General features: G+C 37.3%; 1 protein-coding gene across 7 annotated transcripts in view; it reads right to left on the bottom strand.

Moving 5' to 3' along the window:
* The window catches only part of LOC131034249 (cyclin-T1-4), an 85,351-nt gene that overhangs the window by 34,403 nt on the left and 38,290 nt on the right, over positions 1–12,658 (bottom strand). For all 7 annotated transcript variants that reach the window (XR_009103761.2, XM_057965674.2, XM_057965671.2 and 4 more), the window contains exon 4: positions 5,882–5,963. Coding sequence is in view for 6 of the 7 variants with exons in the window: in XM_057965674.2 (XP_057821657.1) it covers positions 5,882–5,963 (82 nt within the window). In the remaining variant the exon portion in view is untranslated. The remainder of the gene's footprint in view (positions 1–5,881; positions 5,964–12,658) is intronic.

Raw genomic sequence — 12,658 nt, 5'->3', positions numbered from 1 at the left:
CCTAAGCCCATGCGATCTATATTTTTTTATGTGCAACTTCCTTCCATTTCGCAACAAAGTGTGCCTCGTATTTTTCGTTTATCTATGGGCAGTGACCGAAGCGTTTTTTGTGTTCATGTCTATTTGTTGACCGCGACTGGCTTTTCTCTAGCTTGACCTTCTACTTTCCATGACCGACGAGATTTCGGCCACGGTTTTTGCGCTCTGCGTATTTTTTTGGTGGTGACTTACACCTGTTTGTTAACCTACGCGAAGGTCTTTGCTCCCGAAAGTCACGATATTTTTTTCACGGCCCATGACTCATGCCCGGGTTTTTGCTTCCTCCGTGATTTCCACGACCTATTTTTGCATGGCAAGGGTTTTTTGCTAGCACAACAAACTCCCAGCCCAACGGACCTCTTTCTGCCTGTGTACATGCTACTTGTTTGTGCCGCCTAGGGTTTATATTCGACCCTCTGTATTTTTTTTGCAACTAGGGCATCCGAATTTCAAAAACAATTGTTTGAAATATTCTAGGTCTTCACAAATATTTTCTGGGTTTTTAAGGCAAATTTCTAGGTTTTCAACAAATTCTTTTGGGTCTTCAAAAGGTCGTACATTGGGATTTGTGTAAGCAGATTTCTTTTATCTGCCTTGAAATTCATGCCAGTTTTCTACCTCAGTTTCGTACATTACGCGTCGCGTTTACGCAATTTCACATGTTGACAATCTGCTGCCTCAATATTCATGTCGTCATTGAGTCAACCCACTTTGACCTCAATTTTCGTGACGGCAGCTTTGATGCATATTTTGCTTGAGGGGATTCAGAAATTCAACAGCAAAAACTACAATGCTTGGAAGCAGCGGATGCTCACAATTTTTGAGTATCGTGTCCTGGATCAATTGGTTTTTGGAAAGGCAACTCGCCCTTCTATAGCTGGTCCTGATCAAACCAAGTTTGATGAACAAAATCGTGAAGTTGTCATGCTCATCAAGCTTTCAGCGACTGATGATCAGCTTCCTCAAGTACCTACCGACAAAACAATTTCTGAGATATGGGATTCTCTGAAGAAGTTGCATGAGACATTTGATAAGAGAAAAGCATTCTTTCTAAAGAATATGTTGTTCTCTATAGTCATGGATGAGAGAAAATCCCTTCCATAGCATCTCAATTGGAACAAGGACATTCATGATCAATTAGAAGCCACCGGGCGCACTATGGAGGAGGACATGGTCATCATCACCTTGAAAAGTCTGTCAAAGTCCTATGAGCATTGTGTCGATGAGCAGAGAAACAACACGATTATCAAAATGGCCCAATCTATGCTTGAACACAAGAGTATTCCAAAGAAGTTTTGGGTTGAAGTAGTTCACACTGCAATCTATCTTCTAAATCGGTCTCCTACAGTGGTTGTGAAGAAAAGGACTCCAGAAGAGGCCTGGTCAGGCCACAAGCCCAAAATCAATCTCCTGAAGGTTTTTGGCTCCACTGCATTCGTCTAGATCCCTAATACTATGCACCAAGTTGGATGCCAAGAGCCAAAAACTAATGCTAACCGGCTATAGTGATAATCACAAAGCCTACCGATTGGTTGACATTGAGACAGATCGTCTCATCTTCAATCGTGATGTGGTTTTTGATGAGGAACGAGGGCCATTTCAGCTCTCTCCTCCAGTTGTGGATTAAGAGGATCAACCTTTCAAGGCTCACAACTTGGGTGTCCATCTTCCATTAGGTCCACCTGATGGGAGGGCTCCAACTGTTCCAGTTCCTGCACTTGCATTAGCTCCTCCTGCAGGATCACCTAGACACGCAGTTGCACCACCTGACTTTCCTCGAGATTCATCCAATCTTTTGTTTTATGAACCTAATCCTGTTGCACCTCCTGCATCTAATGTTGGCACTTCTACTCCCTGGCCTAAATGGTGGGCTAAGACAATTAGTGATCTTCATGATGATAAATTCATCAAGGGTAGAACTACTCGAAAGAAGAGTAAACATCCTAATTCTATCAATACTACTCTCATGGCCAGCATTCGCAGTGTGTCTAGACCTCAGATATACACAGAGGTGAAAGGCATACCTAAGTGGGAACAAGCTATAGCTACTGAGCACCATAGTCTACTAAAAAACAACACTTGGCTTCTTTCAGATCTTCCTCTAGGGATGAAACCCATTGGGTGCAAATTGGTTTACAAGGTAAAATACAAAGATGATGGTACTTTGGAGAAGTACAAAGCACGTCTAGTTGCCAAGGGCTTCTCTCAACACGAAGGGATTGATTACGAAGATACCTTTGCTCCGGACAGCAAAGATGAGCACCATCAGATTTGTCCTAGCCATGGCAGCTCAATGTGGTTGGACAGCAAAGAAGGTCAAGAGTGCCTTCCTAAATGGTGAGTTACAAGAATTAGTCTACATGACGCAACCTCTTGGATTCAAGGTTGTCGGAAAAAAACACGAGGTGCTCAAACTGGTGAAAGCACTCAATGGCCTGAAACAAGCTCCTTGGGCATGGTACATGAAAATTGATAAGTACCTCACAGATCAAGGTTTCTAGAGGAGCCCTTTTGACTCAAATCTATATGTCAAGACTATTGACAATGATATATCATCCTTCTGGTTATATATATTGATGATCTGATCATCACTGGTAGTTTGACATCTTTGATTCAAGGAATCAAGCAAAATTTATGCTAGTATTTTGACATGACCAACCTTGGGCTTTTGCACTACTGCCTAGGTGTCGAGGTTTGGTATCAATCTCATCGCATCTTCATCTCTTAGTCTATATATGTCAGGGCTCTGCTAGGTAAGTTCTGAATGCAGGATTGCAAACCTGCATCTACACGTAGGGAGAAAGGCCTGAAGTTGGCGGCCAAATCCAGTTCTCCAGTTGAGAATGAATCCAATTTCAAGCAACCAATGGGCAGTTTAATATATCTCACCGCCACCAGACCTGATCTGAGCTATGCAGTGAATGACATATCCCGCTTGAATCTCTATTAATATGATATAAATCTATTTCACCAATTAAAAAAAAACATCCTAGGTGCTTGTAGAGCAATTTGTCATTGATGTCAATGTTGTTTTAGCTGGCTGTTTATGCAACATCTTCAAGTGACTTGTTTGAAAGGTTTGTCTCCTTCTATTGTGCGAGTTGAGTTCAGGTATTACTTAAGCCAAGTTCGATGTGGCAAGTTGAGTTCAATTATAAGCATTGATGATGCCTGGGCAGTATATTCGTATGAAATGTTTGTTCTTTGACAACTACTCGAGCCGATTTGGAGATGATTTGTTCTTCTTGATTTAGCGTATTTTGATGATGTTTGGTGTTCGTTTTGGAATAAAAACGGTTTCTTCCTCTCTGTGATGTTTAGACTGTAATGATCCATTTGGTGCTAAGACGATTTTTATAGCTGCCAGACCATGGAAGAATTATTCTGAGTTTTCTTCAGAACAAAGGGCATTGCAGAACTGTATCACCTCTTTCTCTATGCAGTTAAAAATGCCTTGGTTGCAGGATGTTTGGTGTATAAAAAAAAAATGTCTTTGTCTTCTTTGTCTTTTGGCATGTTTGGAGCAAGTGCTGTGTTTTTTCTTGCAATAGCTGAAAGTTTTGTTTGTATTTGTTAATTTTAGTGATCAGATTAGATACATAGCAAATTCACACAAAATGCACAGAGTATACCCTCGGAAAACCTTCCTCTTGAAGGTGAAAAATCCAGCAATGTGGTATATTTTATTATTTCAAGTATGACAAGTAATTTTACAATGATTCACTTCACTCTTTGAAGCAATTCAATCACCCTTGACTGCTGTAAGCAATCCGATCTGCTGTAGAAGTGAGGACTGCTTAATGATGATAAATCCTTATTCAACCTGACTTCTAGATGTATGATTCGCCTAGAAGATGAGAGCACACCACTAATGAATGAAGTTTATCTGCTTGTGGAAGAACACGAACTTCTGATTATCGCACTGCTGAAGGATAATATATGTTCGATCTGCTTGAGATTATCATTCAATTGCTGAAGGAGATGGAGAGAATAGACTTTTATATCAATCACGTCTTGATCAACCAACACAACTTGATCAAGAGTTGGCTTCATTAATCAACACGACCTTTAGTTAGGGATTGATTACATTTATATTTAACACGTCTTTATTACAACCGATTCAATCCCAAAAGGCACTTCTTAATTAACACGTCTTAATCATCACATGTTAACAAGATCGGTTCGACATGAAGTCGGCATATTAATAAATATAAGCAAATCGGTATAACTAAATTGTCTAAGGCCGTTTAGGCCAATTAGACAATTTCGTTGTCTATGTCCATGTCAGCCCTGAAGGATACTGACCAACGCTATCACATTAACAGTATTCGGTCCAGGTGGGTATTGGAAAGAAAAAAAAATATCGGAATGTTTTTCGTATGGTTTCCAGAAGCTTATGTGGAGCGTTGAACAGATGTGCTTGGTGCATGAATATTTGTTTTATGTTGTGCTGGCATAATAAAGTGAAGAGGTCTGTTTTTTTATGGATGATGGCTGTGCGTTTAAGTTTGTGTGAAAAACGGTAGAGGGATGGCAGAACCTCTTTTATCAGGTGACAAGGAATATTTTTTGGCTGTGTAAATTGATCATGACTGGAGAACAATTCTGCAAGTATCGTTTTTTTTTAGTGCCAGATATGAATGAGGTCTGTGAGCATACTGTATCAAAAGGGAGATGTGATTCACAGTGAAGATGAAAAAACGATTTGTTTCCTTTTGGAAGCTGTTTATTTTTGAGTTAATTGTCTTTTGAAATATATGAAAGATTGGTGATCCTGGGTGTGTGCAATGCTTTTGGAAGTTAAGGACGTTTTCTGAAAAACGTTTTCTGTATGTTCTTAAAGAAATGAAAGTGTGGTCTAACTGATGCAAGGAGTTGTTTCAAGCAGTGTTCTTTTTTATTCTCATGCAGATCGACTGGTTTAGCAGTTTCAAAATCTTTAACATAATTAAAGTGCAGTTTGTGAAAAGATTGATGATTCAGAGCTGTGAATTGTTCATGCAAGATTGTGCTTAAAGGCATTCTAACTACTTATTCTCAAAATTCTGGAATTTGTTCACTTTTGTATATCAGAGGTTGGTGGCTATGTTTATAGTTGGTGTCCTTAGTGGGTTGGAGCTCACTTATGTAAACTGAGTTGGTGCTCATCAGGTTGGTGCCGGTTTTTGTTAATGAAAGCTTTTGTATGACGTGGTTTTTTACCTGAAAGGGTTTTCCACGAGATATCTGGTTCATTTGTTATACAGTTGCTCATTGCATGCTTTATGTTTAAAAATTTAAATTTCTGCAATACTGATTCACCCCCCCACCCACCCCAACTCTCAGTATTGCCTGAGTGCTTTTCAGTGCTTCCATCACTGCCTCTTCCAACATATTTACCTAAGATTTTTTTGAGTATATCGAAATACATAAGTTACATCAAATTATAAAAAAATTTATCCAAATATTTGGTCTCTAAATAAAACACCACCATAAAGCTGGTGCTTCATTACTTAACTGTAATTTACATACAAGAGTGGTCTGTTTCACACAGTATCAAACGGACATCTTCAAAGAAATTAAAATGGTGTAATTCATATACTTAGCTTCCAACATGTAAATTCATAAAGGTTTACTTTCTCTATAAAATCAGAAAATTTAAAGAGACTACAAGAAGGGAAATATAAATTGTATTTTATATCATTTATACTAAATGCAGTTTACCAAAAAAAATTGAACAATAAATGGCATCAAATATACTTATGTTGTTTCAAGTGTTTGTGATTCTAAATTGTGGAAAAGAGTTTAGAATGCATGACCAACTTAAAACAGAAAATATTAATTTAAAATTACAATAACTCACAAATCTGTCATGAGTTGCATGAGAATGCCGTAGGAAAAACCGATGGCAGAAAACCATGGCAGAAGCAATTGTTGTCTGTGGACTGCACGCAACATCTCTGTTAGTCAAGACTCAGGAAACAGTTGAGAAACCACAAAGATGATTGACACAAGTATGTCCACATCAATTCATGAATGCGGTAACTTCATTGGCACTTAAAACAAGCTGATCTCCCAGTCATTGACTATACCAGCATAATTGTTATTCCAGAGCACAAAAAATAACTCAGTGTGATGTGTGTGATCATGGAACAATTCACCTTTCAAAAACAAAATACATCCTCATAGCTATGTTAGTCGTACATTTTCATGACCAATACTGAACGTATTGAAAAATTAACCACCATGTTTTCAACAAAGTTATATTATTACATTTTGCTTTAATTCATTAGATATAATTTTAGAAATATAGTATAATAATATCTACAGTCCAGTACAAAACTTCCTACCACAACAAGTGCAACAATCATTAGAAAATTTTGCTGTACAAGTGGGAATAAATAGGCATTTCTTGTTCAAAGAATGATTAGACTGCTAGGAACAAATTAATAGAAGCTCAACAGCATTTATCGGGAAAAGGGAAGATATAATCAAATTGTGATATATGTTTCCACAATTGTAAATCAAGAATATGATTAAATTACTGTCTAATTGTTAAGTTAAAACCTGTAACCTTACTAATACATATTAGTGGGAACTGGGAACTGTAATCATTTGTACATGATATATTTAACAAGGTGTGGGTGTATCAGGAATCTAATCATAATAACTCAATGTTATAAATTTATAAGTTTGAAATCAAAAGAGCAGTTTTACAGAAAACTTGTCAAATTCTCTCTTGCCAGAATACCCATGCAACACATTAAAACTTGAAACTATCAGCAGGATACTGTTCCATGCTTGATTCTGTGTTGATGATACTTTCAAACCCTATGGTTTATATGATGAATGTCTTTAGATCAAGACATTCCTTGAAAGTTTATTCCATTCACAAATGTTACTGTATTTTTTGCTCTATGAAGTATTTTACAAAAATTGCTAACTAAATCAGCATGAAATTTATTCACAAAAGAACATAATAGTAACCATACTATCAAATTTTGAATTTCTGGATCCTACCATAGCAGCTCGATTTTTCTAATAAAGTCTGAGAGACAAACAGATTTCAAATTGGAAAGAGTTAATTAAAAAAAAAAAATTTACTGCCATTTTGTTCATGTCTAAATCTTCATGTTAGAATAAAAACCGTGCATCAACATGGAACAACAAAACAAAATATCAGATTGAGATGCTCTATTTCTTTTCCAATGCACACTGCAAAGTTAAAAACATTCTATTAAAATGAATATATTTTTACCATTTTAACAAACATAACTTCAAGCCATCTAAGGAATCTTTTTAGTTTATGAGCTGCAACACTTCAAAGGAAACAAGCATGGAACGACAAAACAAAATATCAGATTGAGATGCTCTGTTTCTTTTCCAATGCACACTGCACAGTTAAAAACATTCTATTAAAATGAATATATTTTTACGATTTTAACAAACATAACTTCAAGCCATCTAAGGAATCTTTTTAGTTTTATGAGCTGCAACACTTCAAAGGAAACAAGTGTCCATCTTATCCTTAAATTTTGTATTTATCATTACTTTTAAAATCATAAGCATCCCCCAGAATACACTTCAAAGGAAACAAGCATGGAACGACAAAACAAAATATCAGATTGAGATGCTCTGTTTCTTTTCCAATGCACACTGCACAGTTAAAAACATTCTATTAAAATGAATATATTTTTACCATTTTAACAAACATAACTTCAAGCCATCTAAGGAATCTTTTTAGTTTTATGAGCTGCAACACTTCAAAGGAAACAAGTGTCCATCTTATCCTTAAATTTTGTATTTATCATTACTTTTAAAATCATAAGCATCCCCCAGAATTGTTTACCTACATTTAGATATACAAAACATGTTTTATTTTTCACTTGAAACTATTAACCAAAAGATATAACACCAAACACATATACAAATTAGGATATAATTTACTGCAGATATTGCCAAAAAGAGCACCTCAATATCCACAATTTATTTAAATTTTTATTTTGGATGAACTTTTTACTGTAGTTGTCACTAAAGAGTTTGCCTTCATATGAACTTTTAATTATGATTGTCACCAAAAAGTGTGCCAATAGTAAATTTTCATTGTGGTCGCTGCCAAAAAGTGCACTTTATAGAATTTTTTTTAACTTGAGCACAATTTTTTAACCTTGGATACATTTTTCGAAAACACTTATAGAAAGTGTGCTTTATAATTTTTTAGCTCGGGCACAATTTTCAAACCTTGGCCACACATTTTGAAAGATGACAAACACTTACAATTTTTAAAGTTTACCTTGCTAACTATGTTGTCAAAGATGTATATTATTCTCCATGGTGTATTTCCCTTTGTGCTGGTTGACTTTTTCAAATGAAGACAATGAACCTTTGTTCGATCACCTCTTGAAATATAAAAAGCTACCTCTTTTCTTTTGGATGACTTCCTTGTGTTGAAGAACCACGCTTCAAATGCTGAAATGGATAATTTATTTGTTTTTTTCTTGATTTCTCTTCAAGTTGGTGTCAATCTTCCAAAATTGCCTTTTTTTCAAATGTTGGCGTTGACCTATAAGCTCGCTTTTCCAAACATGGTCACTAACTTTATTATTTTTGCTTTTATTACTGTTTCATTTTTATTTTTTATTTTGACTATTCCATTTCTTTCTAGCATCCGCATCTGCATCCTATATCCTATTCACCATCTATATATAAGTTACCACCACGAAATCCATTAATGGGCTCCAAAGGGTTAAACCTTTTCAACAGGTGGAGAAAAGTACAAAATGGAAGCCACCGGGTCCGGGGTGGATCAAAATTAACTTTGACGGTGTGGCACATGGCAACCCAGGCCCGTCGAGTGCAGGCTGTGTTGCCAGGGATTGCCATGGTCATGCTATCACTAAATGCAACCAGCGGCTTGGTTCAGGATCAAACAATGAGGTCGAGGTTAAGGCAGCTATCATAGTAGTTCAATTGGCCGGGAGAATAGGTGTGGAGAATTTACATCTGGAAGGTGACTCCCAGATCATTACACATGCTATCATCAAAGGCAAAGCAAATAATTGGAAGATAGATCGAGAAATTCAATGTATTAGAAATTTTCTTGCATCCTTCCATAATTTTAAAGTGACTCATGTCCTAAGAGATGGTAATAAGGAAGCAAACTCATGTGCCAATCAAGCTTTTAATCTACAAGAAGACGAAATCAACTTGTACATCTCTCTCCCAAACGGTAACTTTTTTGAATGATCCATACGGAGTAGTTAGCGGGTATGCATATGGTTGTTGGTAGTGATGGAAGATGAAGTCTAAGCAATACATGAAATCAAGCTGGAGAATTCTTCGAGGACATTTATTGCCTGTCAAAAGTATTACAGTAAAGTATTTCTTGACTCGTGCAAGATTAATGAGGATCCTAGTAAGATCTCTATGCTGCATTGTCAATACAAGAGATTATATCAGTTGGCTAGGGTCGCAGCCGATTTCTACTGCTTCGTACCATTTTGGGCAAAGCTAATACACAATTTGAAGGCTCATTCATTACTCAATCTTTGAAAAGCTAACAGCATTTATGGAAACTTTTCTTTTTGGAGTGTTCGCTCTTGGTTTAGTCGACGTGAGCTACAAGGCGAGCAAAGGTGGCATTGTTTTTTGGGCAACAAATGTTTCTTCATTAAGGTTTTCTCCTCCTAACTGAATATCACTTTGCGGCATCTTGCTGTTGGAAGCGAGTCACTACTAGCCGAGGTGCTGTAGACACAAGGAAAATGGAAGCTAATTTCCCTCTACAAGCAGCAAGACCCATGGTGGCCTTTTGGAGTTAGATTTCAGATGAGAGACTGTCACACATTTTCAAGTTCGACGACAAAAGACTTCTTGAACCGCATCAAAATCGTCCTAGGTGACAAATATCTAAATGCACAATTCAAATACAGAACTCTCGTTGACATTGCACCAATGTTCGTGGTCTGGTGCTTCGAATTGGAAAACAAAGATTGTGATTTGGGAGGTAAGCAATTGTGTAAAAGAAGAATGGTGCGGGGACCTGGAGAGTTTCATGAGGATGACAAGAGACGGCAAAGGCTTCATTTGTTTGGATGGTGCTTGGCTACATGTTAGCGAATTCACCCCCCCTCTATGACCATACCTCTTATGGAGTGCAAACTGCAATAAAGAGGTTTGTCAGGCCTATGCGCAAATTGGGATGCATGGTGTTAAGGAGTTTTTGAAGGCTAGGCAGGCGCAAAGTGTTCGGCTGGAGCTGGAGAAGTGGGGTCCTTATGAGGCGAGGTCGACATAGTTTGCGGTGGCATCATCTTTGAGATGTAAAAGGGGTCGCCCGCAAGTTTCGAAGAAGAAGAAGAAGGTGAGGTGAACATTGTGGATTGGTTTCACACCAGAAGACAAAGATGATGCAAGTGGTCCTGAGGAGGCGGTTGACTGTGTGAAGGCTTCGAGCAATAAAGGCAAAGGAGATAGTTTTAGCTAGCTAATATGGTCTATGTATTAATTTTTGTAATGAAGATCTCGATGTTTAAGGGTTTTGTCTTGAAAAATATTCTATGTAAGGATGTTTTAAGAAGTTTCGAGAGGGAGTTTTTTAGTGATAGAAGAATTCTTAGCTTGGTAGATGGGAGGATAGTCTCTTTTCTATAAGACTCTTACTGTAGCATAAGATGATGGGTTGTGGACATTATGCATTTTGATGTTTTGAAGACATTGTAATTTCCTGAAAATCTTAATATAAGTAACATTTACCGATCAAAAACACCACAAACAATCTGCAAGGATTTGTTAATTAGAAATACTGGAGTTTGACATGACAACATGCTACCCAGCCTAAAATGACTATTTCTAACTTTGACTTCACACAAATGATTTACTTTTTTACGACAACCAAGACTCATGTAACACAATCATCAAGTTTCAGATTAGGTACAACAAGGCATTTGTCAACAATCCAGCTCTTCTCCTCCCAAATGCAAGAGTATGTTTATGGCTCCTAAAGCCATTTTTATCCAACCAATTCACAGGTATGGTATGGCTGAACGTGGAAGAAAGTCTAGAGGTTCCAACACCTAATAAGGACGTAGGTTTGGCATCATCCCATCTCCATAAGAGGAAATGTGTAATAAAGGTGCTTCCCAATTTAATAAGGATGATACAAACTTACTAATACATGCTGGTCAAGTAATGTCTAGGCTTCATGTGCATCATTACCGACGTCATTAGGAGGTATGATGTGATTTCACGACACCTTGTTTCTACAACTCCTCTCTACATTGCTCTCAAAGTTGTAGAGAGATTTGTTGTGATGTAAGGTTCCCTGTGTTGGCTGGCAATAGAAAAAATGCAGGTGGGGAACAATAACGTGGAGCTAGTGGAGGAGGTAGTGGACTTGGGTCAAGTCCAACATGATGTCAAGGAAAGGTGGGGATTTGTTTAGTGTTTATGCATATGGTTACAGCTCGATTTCTTTCAATCTGTTGGTTTGGTGATCTTATGTTGTAGACATTAAAACTATTTTGGTTGTGGGCGTGGGTAGCTGGGCTTTTTTTGTTGATTCTATTTTATTTTTGGCTGTAGTATTCTTTCATTATATTTTAGTGATATGGTTCTAGTGTTTTCCTAAGGTTGTTGGTTTTCTATGTACTACAAATGCTCATCATGGGCAGGGGCCCCTATAGAACCCCTACTAATCTATCTGAAAAATTATTTATTTGTAGGCTGATTTTTTTAATGTCTTGTGGAAAAGAATACAATCTTATTCTTCACTTACCTCATCTATGAAATTTCTTGCAAAGGACCAAAAATCGGCATACCATTAAGGCTTTCAAGGGGGACCATGGCCTCCCCCTCTACACCCCTTTCTAAAATTAAGAGTATTGCACCCAGCAATGCATTTGCCACCTTATTAGGAGGATCTTCAAAAGTTTTTTTGTATTCAAATAAATACAATAGTAAAGGTAGGGCTAACTCTTCTGCCAAGTCAAATTTGGCTAGGAAGTTCTTCAAAAAGGACTGGATTTGCAATAGACTTATACATAGCAGCCTCCAGATTGACATTGAGGTCAAGTATTCTCAATTGTACCCCAATTTATCTTGGTGCAGATCAACACTACATGAGTGACTAATCTTATATTCCATCAATAGATTATTGAATCATACCTTTCAAATGTGGGATGTAACACTAGCATGGCCACTTACTTAAATGTGTCCAACATTTTTGTTGATGTTTGTAGCTAGGTCAGATACCTTCTAGAGCCGACCTAGTACTCTTGGCAATTAAGTGGCCTGTCGACCTTAGGCTTATTATTGATTCAATTTGACTTTGTGTAAGTCTGGCCCTAATTGGGCGCCATATGTAACTTGTAATTAAGCAAGACCTATATGTAACTTGTAATTGTATTGGACAAGACCTATATGAATGTAACTTGTAATCTATAGGTCTGATCCTATTCTTGGCGCCAAAACAATAAAGCCAACCTAGGTAAATTGGGAGGCTATGTCACATATATATACAAAGCATCATTCATGCTTATGACACATTCATTCCACACAGCAATCTCCTTCAGCAACAATCAGAGAATACATTCATTCAGCAGTGATCAGCGAATAGCATCTACAGTCAACAAATATCTTA

This window comes from Cryptomeria japonica, chromosome 3 (assembly GCF_030272615.1).
Source record: "Cryptomeria japonica chromosome 3, Sugi_1.0, whole genome shotgun sequence".
Classification (NCBI taxonomy): domain Eukaryota; kingdom Viridiplantae; phylum Streptophyta; class Pinopsida; order Cupressales; family Cupressaceae; genus Cryptomeria; species Cryptomeria japonica.
The sequence above is the reverse complement of the archived record's forward strand: the minus strand, read 5'-3'. Positions and strand labels throughout refer to the sequence as shown.